General features: G+C 36.8%; 1 protein-coding gene across 7 annotated transcripts in view; it reads right to left on the bottom strand.

The window, feature by feature from the left end:
- The window catches only part of Thsd7b (thrombospondin type 1 domain containing 7B), an 809752-nt gene that overhangs the window by 22743 nt on the left and 768200 nt on the right, over positions 1-18809 (bottom strand). For all 7 annotated transcript variants that reach the window (XM_078017320.1, XM_005315833.4, XM_078017322.1 and 4 more), the window contains one exon: positions 4744-4889. In XM_078017320.1, coding sequence (XP_077873446.1) covers positions 4744-4889 — 146 coding nt within the window. The remainder of the gene's footprint in view (positions 1-4743; positions 4890-18809) is intronic.

The raw sequence follows: 18809 nt of genomic DNA, 5'->3' as shown, positions 1-18809 counted from the left end.
GTAAGAAAGACAGGGCAGAATAAAACGTTTCAAGCAGTTAACATGGAAGTATGAAATTTCACAGCCTCTTGACAAACAGGAGGGGATATTCCTGGGCCTACTCACATAGGCAGGAAGGGGAAAGATAAGGGGAAGAGGGCAGGACAACAAAGGAAGCCTAGGGACATATAAAAAGGGCAGAACACCTTGATTCTTGGGATACCAGGAGGTGAGAGGGAAGGGGCCTGACCTGACCAACAGAGATAAACTGAATACTTCCCAAAGGCTCTCAACCCATGGGGACCTTCCTGCCACAGAGAACAAGAAAGGTGAGGACAACTAAAGGTGTATTCCTTTAAATAAACTAATAAAACCTCCAAGACATTCAGAAAGATTGTGCACGCCATAGTACTCAGACAATGAGGAATTAGGAGACGGATCTTGCATTCTAGGGGACAAAATGCTGTTTATGTCCAATATGTGTCCCTGACCATCAGGTACCAGATCTTGCAAGATCTTCATAAAAATAAAGTCTCACTTTTCATTGTATCTGGTGTGTCTTAGTTCATTCTTTGGGCTTCAACAGGTGAATGTGTTTCTCACACTAATTTATAATTGCTCTGATTATTTGTATAGTTACTTTGAAATTTTTAAAAAAACACTGTAAGTTAAAAACTAACTGCATTTTTTTTTATTTAATAGGAGGTTCAAAATCAATTGATAGTTTCATTCAGAAAAGATGTTCTAGTCAACCGTTACTCTCTAAAATGGAAAATAACATTTAAACTAGATTTTCTTTTTTTGAGGGGGGTTATTTCCTAACTTATTATCCAGATGATGAATCTTTTAGTGAATTTTCTAGATAAAGAAAAGAAGAATCCAAAGATACTGCAGCATGTGTTAAGTCTGAAAGTTTGCATATCTGGAACCTCAGGTAAGAGAAGTTGCAATTGATGGGAGTTTTGTTCGACACTCCATGAGGCAAAGTGTGAAGAAATGACAGGAAACAAGCCTACACCAGGGATCTCTTTTAAGACCAAGACAAACAGCAATAGTCTCCTAGTATGTATCTTGGGATCAGCCTATATTCAACCTTAATCTCTTATACCTTTGACAACAGCTACAATATGAAGAGAAATCGGTATCAGAATGATAATTTCATTCATAAAACAAGCATTCACTCAACCAGATTCACACACTTGAAAATAGACTGGGCTTCTTAGAGGGAGATTATAAACAACCAGGATTCTCTCACAACCTTCCAAGGCCCACATCATTAATGGAGGTTTTCTGTTTACTGAATTGGCTTCTCAACCAGATGCAGATAGGCAGATGGAACTAATAAACATAATCATACTTTTAATTAAAATAACAATAGCAACCACAATTTATTGAGCTCTTTTTTTATGTCAGGTACTAAGTACTTTATACAATTTATCTAATTCCTACCAGAACCTCATCAAAATAGGCACAGTTGGCCATCCATAGCGGGGTGGGGAGGTCCACATTCTACAATTACAGATTCAGCCAGCTGAGGATTAAAAAATGCATTTTTAGAAAACTGCATCTGTATTGAACATGTACAGATTTTCCTCTTGTCATTATTTCCCAAAAAGTACAATATAACTACTCTTAACAGAGTGTTCACATTGTATTACTATTATAAATAATCTAGAGATGGTTTAAAATTTGGGGGAGAATGTGCAGAGGTAATATTGGGTATATCATTTGATATGAAGGACTTGAGCTTCCATGGATGTTGGGGTGTGTTTATGTTTTGGACCATTGAGGAAGTTCTAGAACCATTGAAGCCAGAATTAGACAGGCAATCAGTACAGATAGGTAAACCGAATCAGGTTGATCAAGGAGGCCAATTGTGAGTGAGTCTGGCAAGTTGGAGACTGTCCCCCAGGGACTGAAATGTTAATTCCTTCAGAGCCCTTCCTCCACCTTATACAATTATAATTCTTTCAGAAATTCCCCTGCTGCAACCTGTTGCCAAGGTAACCTTTCCCAGGAATTGCCCCTTCCTACAGGGAGCTATAAAGTTGTTAAGGTGTCCTTGGATGCTCCATCCAGCCCTTCCCCCTCAGCCCACCTGTTTCCCACCTTTTGGCCCTCCCACCGGAGGATTCCTGGGTGTACTCATTAGGCAGGAAGGAGAAAGTTTAGGGGAAGGGGGTAGGAGAACAAAGGACGCCTAGAACACATAAAAAAGGTAGAATACCTTGCTTCTTGGGATACCAGGATACCAGCTATGGCCCCCTTCTCCCTCAGGGAAGAAGTCTGCTACCTCTTTTTGAATAAACTTTGCTTTATATGCTTGCCTCAGTGTGCTTCTCTAATGTTCAAACTTCAACATTTGAGGGATCAGAACTCGGTAATCGGCAGTATCACCATGACCAAAATCTGCTGGACTCCAGAGTCTTGAGTTCCCTGCATATGTGCATATACACATTAGCAGCTGAGAAAACAGGAATACAGTTAGGAACTACTAAAACAAAAGTGATGCCTGAGGATAAATACTTCCTTTTGCTAATATCTTTCCATAAGAGATAGTGGTGGAATTGGCACACCACTGTGCTTTATGTAAGCTTCTCTTATTATGCCTTGGTACCTCAGGATGCCAAGCAGCCACCAAAATGTCATCATCACCCTCAGTGAAAGAGATCCTAACCTGCATTTGGCATGTCAGGGCATGCCAGGACATGGAGAAATAGAAAAGCAGCTGCAGAGAGATGTTCTTCGTTTGTGGGAGAGGCCTGCATATGTTTTGAGCAGTAATGCCGAAAACTCAGTTTACACTTAACTTGAAGAAAAGACAATTCATTGAAAATATATTGTATTATCTATTTCACAAAGAATTAAAAATCAGCCTTTAGGAAAGTAAGAATGCATCTGGAACTCAGGAAGAGATCAGCTCCAATACAGTCAAGATTTCCTTTGTCTTTGGCCTTTGCTTTCTTTTGTGTCCTCTGGTTTGTGCTTTCTTGCTTCTGAATAACTGACTATATCTATAAGGCAGAAAAAGTCAGCAGCTAAGAGGGCCTGATTATAGTATCATATAACAGCTTTAACTCTACTTCAAATTCTTGGGAAAGAACCTTGATTGGTGGTCTGTAGGCAGGGTGGGTACCCAGAATAATTAACTAGAGACTTGCTTTTTGAGGGCTTTCAGAGTTTCTTCCTGACTGGTAGTGTCAGGGAATAAGACTAACCACATCTAGAACCTGAGGCAACTCTGAGGTTTCTAGAGGCAAAATCAGTCACCTTTTGTGGGTATCTGGAGTCTCTAAAACTAGGTCTCTAAAATGTGCCACAACCTCCTCCACCCACCACCAGCACTATTACAGAGAATGGTCACAGCCCATCACTCTGTCCCTGTGTTTCTGGCAGAAGCAGCTCAACATTTGACAGCAAAACATTACATTTGGCATTTTCCTATAATGTTCCTATGAGACAAGTTGGCAGACCGGTCTATCAAAACCAAAAAGATGTCTGTCACCTGAGAAGATAAAAAAAAAAAAAAAAAAAAGAAGCAGACAGAGGTAGTTGTGTGCCTGGTGAGGTGGGGAGCAGAGACCCTGTCATCAGTCCTCTGCAGACCATTTCCTCCCTTTTCCCTCCTTGTCTTTTACCCCAACTTTCATTCCTCTCCCTTCCCCAGCAATGGCTCCCTGAATTCTTTGAACTTCTTTTCCCTATTCTGTCAAAGCTACCACAACTGGAAGGGAAACTATACCTTCCATTTCCTCAATTGTAAATGATACTAAGCAATATTTAAAAATTAAAGACTTAGGAAAGAAGATGTTTAGACTAGTAGACAAAGTATTAATATTTAAGGCTATTAGGTTACTTCTAAATCACCATCACGGTTACCTTATTTTCCATAAAAAGAAGACTGAACAAGTGTACCACACAATTTTGCTCCTCTGGGACCTATTAAAATACATGGGCATTTACTTCTGCAAGATAATAACTTTGCATGACAATGTCATTCTGACAGGAGCACTAAACATCTCTATGAGAATACTCTGCAGATTTCTTAAAGTGTAGTCAAAATTATCTAATTAGAGTATGTTTTGGAACACAAACCGAAGGATAAACTAGTAAAATAGAAAAGAGGGAAAATCAATGCACTTTTTCTTAAGCAAAAAGCCAGAGAGAACGTGCAGTAGAGGATCTTTGCTGATCCAGCAGAAGCTCTGGGTATGTGATATATTATGATGTTGCTAGGCATTTATACTTTAGGCCAATAAAAAGTAATCATTGAGGAAAATGTAGTAACCTTGGTTCTCGTAATAATGTTAAAATATAACTTTCATACATTTTTCGTTTTCTGCTCTTATGCAAGATTTTGTCTAAGCCTAAAGTGCCTATGTAAGAAATACAGTCTAACACAAGCTGTGCATTTCCACAGCATCAGGCTTTTGCCTAATTAAATACTACTTTGATATTCCCAAAGAAGCCAAAAACAAACAAACAAACAAACAGCATAGAATTATTGAAGATGCCAAAGAGATTGACAGCCCCATGACCCAGCTTAGTATAATCAGTGCCTAATGAATGGCTATTTATTTTCTTAGCAATATCACTTTGCATGAGGTTAAGTCACATGTGTATTTTTCTATGTTCTCTGTTATACTAAAAGTACAGTGTGTTAGACCCCTGGTGCTATGAAATTTATTCTATCAGCGCCTTTGACCAGACAAGTGCTTTGGATATACTGAGAAGCATTTCTCTAAGTGTCATTACATGACCTACCTCCAATTTACATGCAGACCAGTTGCCAAGGACCCAGCTGTAGCAGGGGGTCACTGGGCAGGTTTTCTGCTGGGTGAGCTGTGTGGGGCATGGCCGTCCTTCTCCTTGGGTTGGCATAATGATAAATCGAGTCCGGCTCATTCGACCTAAAATGATAAGGGATGTGGTCAGCTTTTCAGTTATAGTTTGACTTGGAAAGGGAGTTGGAGGGCAGGACGTTGCCTTACATACGTAAGTCTTCATTATAATACACTGAACTCTGTCCAGTCACCCCTTGAGTTTCCTGCCATTTTAATTTAGATTTCCACAGACACACAGGCTATCCACGTCTTCATTATGCTTTAAGGATCCAAAATTCTGCCTATCTTCTACTTCTTTCATCTTCCCAAATCCAAAGATTCTATTGTTGCCAAACAGACTGATTGTGTAAACACTGGTAGAATGTAAATTTATTTAACAAATGATTACTTATTAAGCTCTCACATGATCAAAGCATCTTGCTATGTGCTACGTGCAGCGGCAACACCGTCAGATGTATCTTCTGCCCTCACAGATATTATCTTTTAGGTCAGAATTATAAATATTAAACAAAAATAGAGAAAGTTGCACCTGTTTGTTTTTTTGTCTCTTACATAATAAATTAGGTATAAATCACCAATAATCCTAATTTGTCTAAAAAGTTTTATTGGAAGTTACCCCCTTGAGGTCTCAATCATGTTCCTCAGTTAGTTCAACATGGCCAATTTTCCTAGAGATTGAGGATCAGTTTCTTTATTGAACAGAAGAAAAGGTTTGTTGGTTTATATGAAGGAACCATGATGTTTAAACAACATGTCATCAAATGCTCACATTCCATTCCACAATGAAAAATGGTTGGATAATAAGAGTGGCTGAAGAGAGAAGAGGTTCTCTTTATCATCTTATGACCACTCCTGGTATCAGACCATTAGCTCAAATGGATTCATGGATAAAATGACTGACACCATTTGAATCTCTGTCTCTCTGTTTCTCTGTCTCTCTGTCTCTCTCGTACTTTCACTCCTACCTTTATTTTTTCTTTTTTACTGAGGAGCTAGTAAGTGCATTTAACTTAATTACTATAATTTAATGTGTGAATATGCTGACCTTCTATTGATGTTGTAAAATTAATTATGTCAGGAGGGCTGGGGATATAGCTCAATTGGTAGAGTGCTTGCCTCACATGCACAAGGCCTGGGGTTCAATGCCCAGCACCACAAAAAAGAAAGAAAAATTAATTATGTCATTTTTTGTGACAAATATGAAAGGAAAAACAGAGGGTTCTGTGGGAACAGTTTATTCTGGAATGAATCCTTCTCCTAAGAGGCTGGACTTGAAGCAGATACCTGAGGCAGTATAAGCCAGACGTGATGTGAGGAGAGTATATCATGAGAAGAGGTCATGAGATACAAGGGAGTGTAACACACCTGAGGACCCAATAGGCCAGTGTGGGTGAAACAGAGAATGAGGAAGAGAAGAGCTTTACCTAAGATTCTATGTTTATATCATAAGAGAAATGGAAATATTTTCTATTAGAGAGTATCCATGATAATCTGACAATACCCTTGAAGAGAATTTGGAAATTCTAATCACTGGGTTTTAAATTTCTTTAAGTTCAAGTTTCTATTCTTGGCATGATTCTTCATATACATTAAGTAGCAATTGAATATTTGCTTAACTCATATTTTTAGATATGTGTTCATGATATTATGTTCTCTGAAAATGTGTGATAATATAGTGATATCAATGACACTCACTGAGCTGGTATCCTGTATGCTAAGCAATATTTTAAAACATTTTATAGGCATTGACTGACGGACTAACTGAATGGCCAGAAAAATCCCTGCAGAAAATTCTATTATTTTGCCATATTATAGATGACGAAAGTGAAGCATGAGACATTGAAGATACTTATCTGAGGTCAGAACACTAGTGAGTTGTAGAACAGGATTCAAACCCACGATGTTTTGCTTTACAAGCTGCAGCATCAACTGTGCTGCAGGGAGGACACAGGCCAGAGAGCAGGGAGAGCTCCTTCTCAGGTATTTTATGAGAAAAAAGAAACTTTGGATAAGGGTAAATTTTGCATCAGCGATAATATGGGCGTGGTGAACCACAGAATCCATGCACTCTTTATCCTTAGGTACCCAGCTTCTGAGTGGAGCATGTGTGTTTGGGCAGATGTTCTCACCAGCATCACTCGAATCAAATTATAGGTGAGACCTCATTCATTTAAAATGCTGTCTCTGCCTGATAAACACATTTGGCTCAAGATTTTACAATAATTCTTGCTCAAATACTCCCCAGTTTTATTTTTTATGTTTATTCTCTTGACCTAAATGCCTATTATACTCATGTCATCATAATTACATTGCTTCCTAGCCATCTTGTAAAAATATTGAAAATGTGGTATTGCTTTTATCACAAAGAGGCTTTATTTGATTTTTACCAGATAACTTAAGTATGTCCTTAAATTGATGGCATGCTGAAGGTCAGTATATTAGAAGCATTTTATTTATGACCACTGAAATGAGACGTGTGTGTGTGTGTGTGTGTGTGTGTGTGTGTGTGTGTGTGTAGGAAACCTAATGACCAAATGAATTCAATAGGAAAAAAAATGATGCCATAATTATTATTTATATTGTTGTGCTGGAAATTGAACCTAGGGCTTTGCATGTGCTAAGCAAGCACTCTACCACTGAGCTATATCCACAGACTGTTATCATTTTAAATAGTAAAATCTTATGACCATTCATTGGAGTCATAACCAAATGATATCTACAGCTTTTCCTATTCAAGCACAAAGCTCTTCAAACAATAACCATTATTTCCATGACTTTAAAAAAAAACCTGAGAGAATAGCTAATCTATATTTGGAAGTATCTTGTCATTTATAATTGCCTATTAAAATTCAGTAAAAAGTATTGCAAATAAAGAAATGAGAGGGTAAAGAAAAACTAATGGAGATGATATTTCTATGGGGTACTTGAAATCTTCCAGTATGTTTCTCGTTTCTTTTAAAGTCAAAGGTATTTTGTTTAAGTTAAATAACCTGAGAGAGGATCCCTCAAATTAGAGGCTGTCATATATTCTGTAGTTATAAATAAAAATCAAGCAACACAAAATGCAGATCCTCTATATGTGGGGACCCAACACTTCCCAAGGTCAAACACTACTCAACCAAGCCACTCTCTCTGAGCAATGATTAATCTGTTAGGAACCTCAAAGAGCAGGAACCTGGAGGCATTGTTCATGTGATATTAGATTTTGATGGAAGAGAGAATCAGTGGTCAAATTAAAGGTATTTAAAATTATGATGGAGTCGAACATAAGAGGAAGAGTATTTTAAAACAGCTGATGTATGGTGCAAAGAGTACTAGACTTGGCATCAAAAGTCTGTAGTTGGAAATAGTTCTCTGAAATTAATAGCTAGAAAATGATGTGACTGCATAAAAGTACTGTAATTCTTTTGAGCAAGAATTTCCTCTTCTAAAAAAATACAACTAAGCATACAGAAAGTCCTTATTACAAGAGGATAATTCACATTGGGAAAAGTGTCACTTAAAAGTGAATCTCTTTTAAATGGCAATTAAATTATTTTTAATAAGTAATGCAAATATTTAAATGGGATTTTTTTTCTGGAACTAACAAGTATACAACTGGGTTAATTTAATCTAATATCAACTGCTATACAGATTATAATTACAATTATATACTCATTATTAGAACAAAGAATAAAAAGCCATTGAACATTTCTTATATAATTTTATGACTATACTATTGAAAACCCATGTTTCATGACTGACATTTGCAGCTTGATCATAATGCCTTTGGCCTTTGAGGCACTTTCCAGCAATATTCCATGACCTCCCTTTACTGTTTGGTGGGAAGCCCTCTCCATTGTGTAGGTCCTTTTCTTGTGGGTACACATTCCATTTGTAACCAGAGATTGATCAACAAATCTCAATAAGCAATGTCAAAATACATGTGTTAATGAAGGATGATGACTGATGTAGGGAGGGGTTTTTGTAAATGATCAGCTCTTTAATGACTACTTTTATATTAAGCGGGATTTTGTTTCATGTAGAACTCACAATGATGAAGATTCAGGTAAAGAATATTCAGAGGATGGGGACTAGTTGGTTATATTTCCCATAGGTTGTATGATTAAAATAAACATTTTATAAATAGCACCTTTTAGAATATTTAAAATATAGAAAATGCTATTTCATATCAGTTTGTAAAACTCATCTTAGAAGTAAGCCTGTAATGGGCAATACTGTTCTTAGCTGTATTTTTTCTGGGGTTTATTACTAAATGTACACAAATTGAAATTCATAATTATTCATCCAGGTCCCAACTCACCAAATCATTTACACTCTATCCTGGACTCCTTCTGCCCGCAGAGTAAGAGTGAAGCTTATTACCGTGCATATGCTAGTGCTTCCAAAATGTAAGCAGGGGAATTTCCTTGTTCACTCTCTGGATTTTTTGTTTATATTAGGTTTTTCAATAAAAGAACAAGATATAAGGCTAGCCATCTCTAGGAAACTTAGTTCAATGATAAAGATGGACACTATACCTGATAGGCAATGCCAAGTGTTAGGCAGAATTTGACACAAGAAAAACCATTTTGAAACATATTCTCCTTCTTAGAACAAGAGTCACCTCAAGGTCACTCTGACTAAATCCCAGATAATACTTCATCATCTTGCAAAAAAACCCCCAAACACTCCATTATCCTAGAAAGGAAATTGTTATCTGGGACTAGAATCCTGAAAACACATACTTTATTATGAAGGTGACACCACAAGGACCCTTCCCTGACAACTCCCTAGCAATGGCTTAACTGCAAAATCCCCTACCCACAACCCTATATCTACCCCAGGCTGTAAGCAGAAGACCAATCTCAGTTTCTACTGGGCTCCCTCTGCAAGTGCTCCCAAATAAATTTGCACATTACTGTGGAGTTGACTCTCTTCTCTTGCTTACTTCTTTCCTTACACCAATAAAATGAAAGAACTGAAGCGGACTTTTTCTCTACTCATCCACTCCCTATGTAAAGTGTTTGCAATTTAGAGGGGAAGATGGCGGTGAATGGAGTGAATCACCCCTGTGTACCCCCGAGTTAGAAGGGCCAAAAGCTATCTTGTTAGGAATTTCTAGCAAAATTGGGGTGCACAGAAACCTAAAGGAAGGATTTCCATCTTCCGAGGATCGGTTACTGGGGCTCAACCTCGAGTGAACTGTCCGCCTGGAGATTCAAGCTGTTTGTTCAGCGGCCCACCCCGCTGCTAGAGACTGTGGCGCACTGGGAAATGGCGTGCTAGCAATGCAGAGAAATGGTGCGACAGATTGCAGCTCATTCAGCGATAGAACAGGTGTGGGTCATTTAGACCATCTCCCATACAGCGGGGAAATCGCATAAAATCTCTCTCCAGTTTTCCGGGGTCGTGATTAACAGAGTGAGAGTGAATAGAGGTGTGGGGAAAGGTAAAGGCATCTGACCTCCAACTGCCCCCTCCCACCAGTGGCGAAAACGAAACCTGTCTTGCCAGCTCTCGGAGGAGGGGCTAGCAGAGGAAATCAAAACAATAAGGTGCCGCATCCCAAAAGCCGAGCTCCGCATCCCAAAAGCCGAGCTCCACATCCAGGAAACTGCAGGCCCAGAGTGTAGCTTGAACTGCCGAGAGGTATCACACTGGGGAAGGCCTGGCTGGCAGGAGAAGTGAGGTGACTAGAAACCAGGAATAAACCTAAGCTAACAGGTTTTGAGAGACACCAGGGGGGGAGGAGGAAGCGGCCTCACACGATTATTTCCTATAGCCGGAGGGCAAAATCTTGGCCCGGAAGGCACAGCACCACCTACTGGAAGCAAAGAAAATAGAAGCCTAACAGTGCCCCCCCTTTTTAAAATTTTTTAATCTTTTTAATTTTTTAATTTTAATTTTTTTCTTTTTTTATAATTATATTATTATTTTTTAATTGTAATTTTTATTTTACTGTATTTTATTATTATTATTTTTTTATTATCATTTCTTTTTTCTTTTCCATTATTTTCTCTTTCTTTCCTCTCTCCCTCTCTCTTTCTTGGTTTGCTTCCTTACCTTTTCCCCATCTTTCCTCTTAAGTATGAACACCCAGATTACATATAACTTACTAAATGCAAATAGATGAATACTATGAATCGGTCTATAGTCCGCCTAAGCCCTTAACTACACCCAAGTACTCCTGTCTGTTCTCTTGTTAATACCTGCCTGCATTTGAGCAACCCCCCAAAGAAGCTAGCATATACTAACCTCCATACCATCAAATTGCCTGACCTTAACATAAAATCCTAAGTTCAAACCTCAAGTCTATACATGCCAGCAAAATCTGTAGGCCTTTAATGAAACTAGTGAATTTACCTTAAATCACAATTAAATCCAGCATCTCTAAACATTGTCTCCCAACACAAAGGAGAGATATTGGTACTACAAAAACCAAAACAAATTTAAAGAAGAAAACAGAAACATAGCAGTCAAACAGAGTTGGAAACTAACATGAGAACCATGAAAAAACAAGGGAAAAAAGGATTACAAACAATGCAGGACAACTTAAATTCACAGGAGAACCTAGAAGCATCAGAAAAATGGACAGAGAAAGAACTCAAGGCATACCTGACTCAGATGGAATGGAATCTTAGAGAAGACATTAGACAGCAGGTCCAAACAATGAAAGTATACTTTGAAAATGAATTACATAGGCAAATTCAAGTGGCAAAGAATGAGCTCTACCAGGAGATAGAGATTTTTTAAAAAAATCAAATAGTAATCCTAGAAATGCAGGAAACTGTAAACCAAATTAAAAACTCAAATGAGAATATTACAAATAGACTAGATCAAATAGAAGTCAGAACATCAGATAATGAAGACAAAGTTTATCAACTTGAAAAGAATATAGTCAACTCATAAAGGATGCTAAGAAATCACCAGCAATCTATCCAAGAGATATGGGATGTCATAAAAAAACCAAACTTGAGAGTCATTGGGATAGAAGAAGGTATAGAGATTTAAACCAAAGGAATGAACAATCTATTGAATGAAATAATCCTAGAAAACTTCTCAGATATGATAGATGGAATGGATTGCCAAATCCTGGAAGCCTAAAGGACCCCAAACATACAAAACCGTAATAGAACAACTCCAAGACACATAATTATGAAAATATCCAACATACAGAACAAGGAGAGAATATTAAATGCTACGAGAGAAAAGAGGCAGATTACATTCAGCGGTAAACCAATCAGGTTAAGGGCTGATTTTTCATCACAGATGTTGAAAGCAAGAAGATCTTGAAACAACGTATTTCAAACGGTGAAAAAATAATGGGATTCCAACCAAGAATACTGTATCCAGCAAAATTAAACTTCAGATTTGACAATGAAATTAAAATATTTCACAATAAACAAAAGTTAAAAGCATTCGCAGCCAGAAAACCAGCACTGCAAGGCATTTTGAGCAAAACACTACAAGAAGTGGAATTGAAAAACAGCACCCAAAACTAACAGTGGGAGGTAACTCAGTAAAGGGAAGAAAAAAAATAACCAAAAAGGAAAAACGAGCCATATTAAAATAAATAAATAAATAAGCATGACTGGAAGTACAAACTATGTATCAATAGTAACCTTAAATGTTAATGGCTTAAATTCACCAATCAAGAGACAAAGGCTAGTAACCTGGATTAAATAAAAAAAAAACAAATCTAACAATATGCTGCCTTCAGGAGACTCATATGATAGGAAAAGATATACACAGGCTGAAAGTGAAAGTTTGGGAAAAATCATACCACTCACATGGTCCTTGGGAGCAAGCAGGAGTGGCCATACTCATATCAAATAAAATCAACTTCAAACCTAAGTTAATCAAAAGGGATAAAGAAGGACACTATATACTGTTAAAAGGAACCATCCACCAACAAGACATAACAATTATCAATTTGTATGTACCAAACAATGGAGCTGCAACATTCATAAAACAAACTCTGCTCAAGTTCAAGAGTCAAATAGACCACAACACAATAATTATGGGTGACTTCAACACACCGCTCTCTCCATTGGACAGATCCATCAAACCAAAGCTGAATAAAGAAACTATAGAACTCAATAACACAATCAATAACCTAAACTTAACCGACATATATAGAATATATCAACCATAATCAAGTGGATACATGTTCTTCTCAGCAGCACATGGATCCTTCTCAAAGATAGACCATATATTATGCCATAGGGCAACTCTTAGTAAATATAAAGGTGTGGAGATAATACCATGTATCTTATCTGATCATAATGGAATGAAACTGGAAATCAATGATAAAAGAAGGAAGGTAAAATACTGCATCACCTGGAAAATGAACAATATGTTACTGAATGATCAATGGGTTACAGAAGACATAAAGGAGGAAATAAAAAAATGCTTATAGACAAATGAAAATACAGACACAACATATTGGAATCTATGGGACACAAAGAAAGCAGTTTTAAGAGGGAAATTCATTGCCTGGAGTTCATTCCTCAATAAAAGAAAAAACCAACAAATAAATGAACTTCATCTCAAAACCCTAGAAAAGGAAGAGCAAAACAACAGCAAATGTAGTAGAAGGCAAGAAATAATTAAAATCAGAGTGGAAATCAATGAAATTGAAACAAAAAAAGCCATTGGGAAAATTGATAAAACTAAAAGTTGGTTCTTTGAAAAAATAAATAAGATCGACAGACCCTTAGCCATGCTAACAAAGAGAAGAAGAGAGAGAACTCAAATTACTAACACACGAGATGAAAAAGGCAATATCACAATGGACACTACAGAAATACAGAAGATAGTTAGAAAGTATTTTGAAACCCTATATTCCAATAAAATAGAAGATAGTGAAGATATCGATAAATTTCTTAAGTCATATGATTTGCCCAGATTGAGTCAGGAAAATACACACAATTTAAACAGACCAATAACAAAAGAGGAAATAGAAGTAGCCATCAAAAGACTACCAGCCAAGAAAAGCCCTGGACCGGAGGGATATACAGCAGAGTTTTACAAAACCTTCAAAGGAGAATTAATACCAATACTTTTCAAGTTATTTAAAGAAACAGAAAAAGAAGGAGGTCTTCCAAATTCATTCTATGAGGCCAACATCACACTGATCCTGAAACTAGACAAAGACACTTCAAAGAAAGAAAACTACAGACCAATATCTCTAATGAACTTACATACAAAAATCCTCAGTAAAATCCTGGTAAATCTAACACAAAAGCATATCAAAAAAAATTGTGCACCATGATCAAGTAGGTTTCATCCCTAGGATGCAAGGCTGGTTCAATATATGGAAATCAATAAATGTTATTCACCACATCAACAGACTTAACGATAAGAACCACATGATCATCTCCATAGATGCATAGAAAGCATTCGACAAAGTACAACATACCTTTATGTTCAAAACAATAGAAAAACTAGGGATAACTGGAACTTTCCTCAACATTGTAAAAGCTGTATATGCTAAGCCTCAGGCTAGCATCATTCTGAATGGGGAAAAACTGAAGGCATTCCCTCTAAAATCTGGAACAAGACAGGGATGCCCTCTTTCACCACTTCTATTCAATTTAGTCCTCGAAACACTAGCCAGAGCAATTAGACAGACAAAAGAAATTAAAGGCATAAAACTAGGAAAAGAAGAACTTAAATTATTACTATTTGCGGAAGACATGATTCTATACCTAGAAGACCCAAAAGGGTCTACAAAGAAACTACTAGAACTAATAAATGAATTCAGCAAAGTGGCAGGATATAAAATCAACATGCATAAATCAAAGGCATTCCTGTATATCAGTGACAAATCTTCTGAAATGGAAATGAGGACAACCACCCCATTCACAATATCCTCAAAAAAATAAAATACTAGGGAATCAACCTAACAAAAGAGGTGAAAGATTTATACAATGAAAACTACAGAACCCTAAAGAGAGAAATAGAAGAAGACCTTAGAAGATGGAAAAATATACCCTCTTCATGGATAGGAAGAACTAACATCATCAAAATGGCGATATTACCCAAAGTTCTCTATAGGTTTAATGCAATGCCAATCAAAATCCCAAGGGCATTTCTTGTAGAAATAGATAAATCAATTATTAAACTCATATGGAAAAACGAAAGACCCAGAGTAGCAAAACAATTCTAAGTAGGAAGTGTGAGTCAGGCAGTATAGCGATACCAGATTTCAAACTATACTATAGAGCAACAGTAACAAAAACAGCATGGTACTGGTACCAAAACAGGTGGGTGGACCAATGGTACAGAATAGAGGACATAGAGACCAATCCACAAAATTACAACTTTCTTATATTTGATAAAGGGGCCAAAAGCATGCAATGGAGGAAGGATTGTATCTTAACCAAATGATGCTGGGAAAACTGGAAATCCATATGCAACAAAATGAAACTGAATCCCTTTCTCTCACCATTCAGAAAAGTTAACTCAAAATGGATCAAACAGCTTGATGTCAAATCAGAGACTCTGTGCCTGATAGAAGAAAAAAGTTGGCTCCGATCTACATATTGTTGGGTCGGACTCCAAATTCCTTAATAGGACGCCCATAGCACAAGAGTTAATAACTAGAATCAACAAATGGGACTTACTCAAACTAAAAAATTTTTTCTCAGCAAGAGAAACAATAAGAGAGGTAAATAGGGAGCCTACATCATGGGAACAAATTTTTACTCCTCACACTTCAGATAGAGCCCTAATATCTAGAGTATACAAAGAACTCAAAAAATTAAACAATAAGATAACAAATAACCCAATCAACAAATGGGCCAAGGACCTGAACAGACACTTCTCAGAGGAGGATATACAATCAATCAACAAGTACATGAAAAAATGCTCACCATCTCTAGCAGTCAGAGAAATGCAAATCGAAACCACCTTAAGATACCATCTCACTCCAGTAAGAATGGCAGCCACTATGAAGTCAAACAACAACAAGTGCTGGAGAGGATGTGGAGAAAAGGGTACACTTGTACATTGCTGGTGGGACTGCAAATTGGTGCGGCCAATTTGGAAAGTAGTATGGAGATTCCTGGGAAAGCTGGGAATGGAACCACCATTTGACCCAGCTATTGCCCTTCTCGGACTATTCCCTGAAGACCTTAAAAGAGCGTACTACAGGGATACTGCCACATCCATGTTCATAGCAGCACAATTCACAATAGCAAGACTGTGGAACCAACCCTGATGCCCTTCAATAGATGAATGGATAAAAAAAAATGTGGCATTTATACACAATGGAGTATTACTCTGCACTAAAAAATGACAAAATCATGGAATTTGCAGGGAAATGGATGGCATTAGAGCAGATTATGCTAAGTGAAGCTAGCCAATCCCTAAAAAACAAATGCCAAATGTCTTCTTTCATATAATGACAGCAACTAAGAACAGAGCAGGGATGAAGAGCAGGAGGAAAAGATTAACATTAAACAGAGACATGAGGTAGGAGGAAAAGGGAGTGAAAAGGGAAATTGCATGGAAATGAAGGGAGACCCTCATTGCTATACAAAATTACATATAAGAGGTTGTGAGGGGAATGGGAAAAAAAAACAAGGAGAGAAATGAATTACAGTAGATGGGGTAGAAAGAGAAGATGGGAGGGGAGGGGAGGGGGGATAGTAGAGGATAGGAAAGGTAGCAGAATGCAATAGTCACTAATATGGCATCATGTAAAAATGTAGATGTGTAACTGATGTGATTCTGCAATCTATATTTGGAGTAAAAATGGGAGTTCATAACCCATTTGAAACTAACGTATGAAATACGATATGTCAAGAGCTTTGTAATGTTTTGAACAACCAATAACAAAAAAGACTCCAAAGGACTTAGGAAAAGTACATGTAAAATTTTAGAAAATTTTATCCAGTAAAGGCACAATTTTATTTAGTGAAATAGATAACCCAAAGGTTAATGATAGGACATTAACCAATTTTATATCTAACCCAGAAATCTTAATATTCCTTTATTCATTTATTTGTAAATTCCTTGTTTCTAATTTGAACCATTATTAACACCTTTTTATTTCCCTCATTAATTAATGAGTTAAATAAAATTGTTGACATGTTATCATTTTATATTTGTATAATAGTCATGTTTTTAAAGTTTTGCAAAATGCCTTTTCGGACAGTAGTATTTTTTCAAAATAAACAATATGACACACATTAAAAAAAAGTGTTTTCAATTTAATATAGAGTTAAATTATGGTAGGATAAGTGTACTATTTGCTAGAAATTCATCTCTCTGAGCCATTTTCTTCCTTCCTTTCATTCTTTCTTTTTTTGGAGAACAAAGAAAAAGAAGTTTCATAGCTTTGGTAGCAAAGGAGAAATACAGGAGACTCTAGTCCCAGAGTTTGTGATTCTATCTGGGGGAGTTGAGAGCTTTTAAAAGTGATTCAAATGCTTCATTCCACAGGGTCTCTGTCCAGAGTTGTAATCCATTTGTTAATCTGGGAGATCATCATTTCTTAGCCTATCCTGGAAGTCTGAATTACTTGCTATGGTGGATCACTCTGCCTAGGACAGGACTGTCTTTTCTTTCTTTGGGGAATGTAGTTATTTCATTATAAGCAACAGTGAGACTGGGTTACTATCTATTACATTTGCAATAATTACATGAAATAAAGAAAATAAGTACTATTTCATATCAGTTTGGCAAGACATGCATGAAAAACAGACAGTGAAGTGGCATATTAGTTGTAAAAACCCCAAACAGAGAAATGCCAATCCTGGAGCTCACACATAGGCTTAAAGCACAAGGAGCCAGATTGCAGTCTCACTGAATTTAGCAGTCATCAGACTGCACACTGGAGTTCTACTAACAAGGTCTATATGGGAAATTTAAAGAAACTAATAAAAATCTCAAAATAGGTTTAATATTTGTCAAGATTTGTCACTTAGAAATAAAGTGAATAAAAAGATTAGTCACTTAAAAATTGTCTTTTAGAATATGAAAGGGAATCAAATAGGATGAGGACTGAGCATACTTTTAGATCCAAGCAGCCAGCCACCATGCCCTTTCTAGTGACATGGTTTAAACAATAATTCTTTAGCCCTGATATTCTGTCATTGAATTAGCTAAAAAAAATGTGTTTTGGAAAATTCTGGCCAATTTGGTAAATAATCCAGATTACCTATGTAAGGGAAAGGAGAAAAGGAAATACAAGAATAATAAAATATTTAAGAAGATGTCTACTTAACCTCAAATAGTTTAATAAATAAAATATCTGAGCAACTTATATGAACATACCTTTCAATTCCCAGGTAGTGTAGATATGTAAAGTAATAAAAGAAGCATATGAAGTGACTTGGATCTTCTAGCGTGCTTATGGATATTATCATTACTGGCACGCTTTCTACCAGCACTATTTCTTTTGAATTTGAGCTGGAGTTCAATCATTGGCTGTGAATGGTCATCCACATGCAGACATCTGCAGGGGACCGGCAAACTTAGATAGCACAAGGAACAGGATGTTATGTCATTCAACTCAAGTTCATGGTGTTCTTTGCTGATATGCACCAAAATATTAGGTTACTAAAAAAAAAAATGTTACTACATTCAACTGCTTTCCTCTATGGATTTATTCTTCAGCTTTTGGCACCTGCTACCTACTCTTGGTTAATAATAAACACTAGCAGATGACAATGTAAATGGAATAGGGATACTAGCAAAACCTCACTAATAGATGATAAAGTTCAATTTCTTAATTAATTTTAGACATATATTTCTGAGGTTAAGGCAATTTATTGCACAATAATTTCGGACACTATGAAAGTGTTCCTCACTATGAGGGGAGGGACTAAGTTATTTGAGGGATGATACTATGTTTTTATTTATAGCATATCCTTGCTTAGCTTTCTTCTCTTATCACACATTCTTTTATTTTACTTCCCCTGAGAGTCATTTTCCCTCCCCACATGCCATCCCCAATGTCATGCCAAGTAAGTCACTTCAACAAAACCTCTGTCT

The sequence above is a fragment of the Ictidomys tridecemlineatus genome, chromosome 7 (assembly GCF_052094955.1).
Source record: "Ictidomys tridecemlineatus isolate mIctTri1 chromosome 7, mIctTri1.hap1, whole genome shotgun sequence".
NCBI classification, from domain to species: Eukaryota; Metazoa; Chordata; class Mammalia; order Rodentia; family Sciuridae; genus Ictidomys; species Ictidomys tridecemlineatus.
Note: the sequence above shows the minus strand (reverse complement) of the source record. Positions and strands in the feature narration are given on the sequence as shown.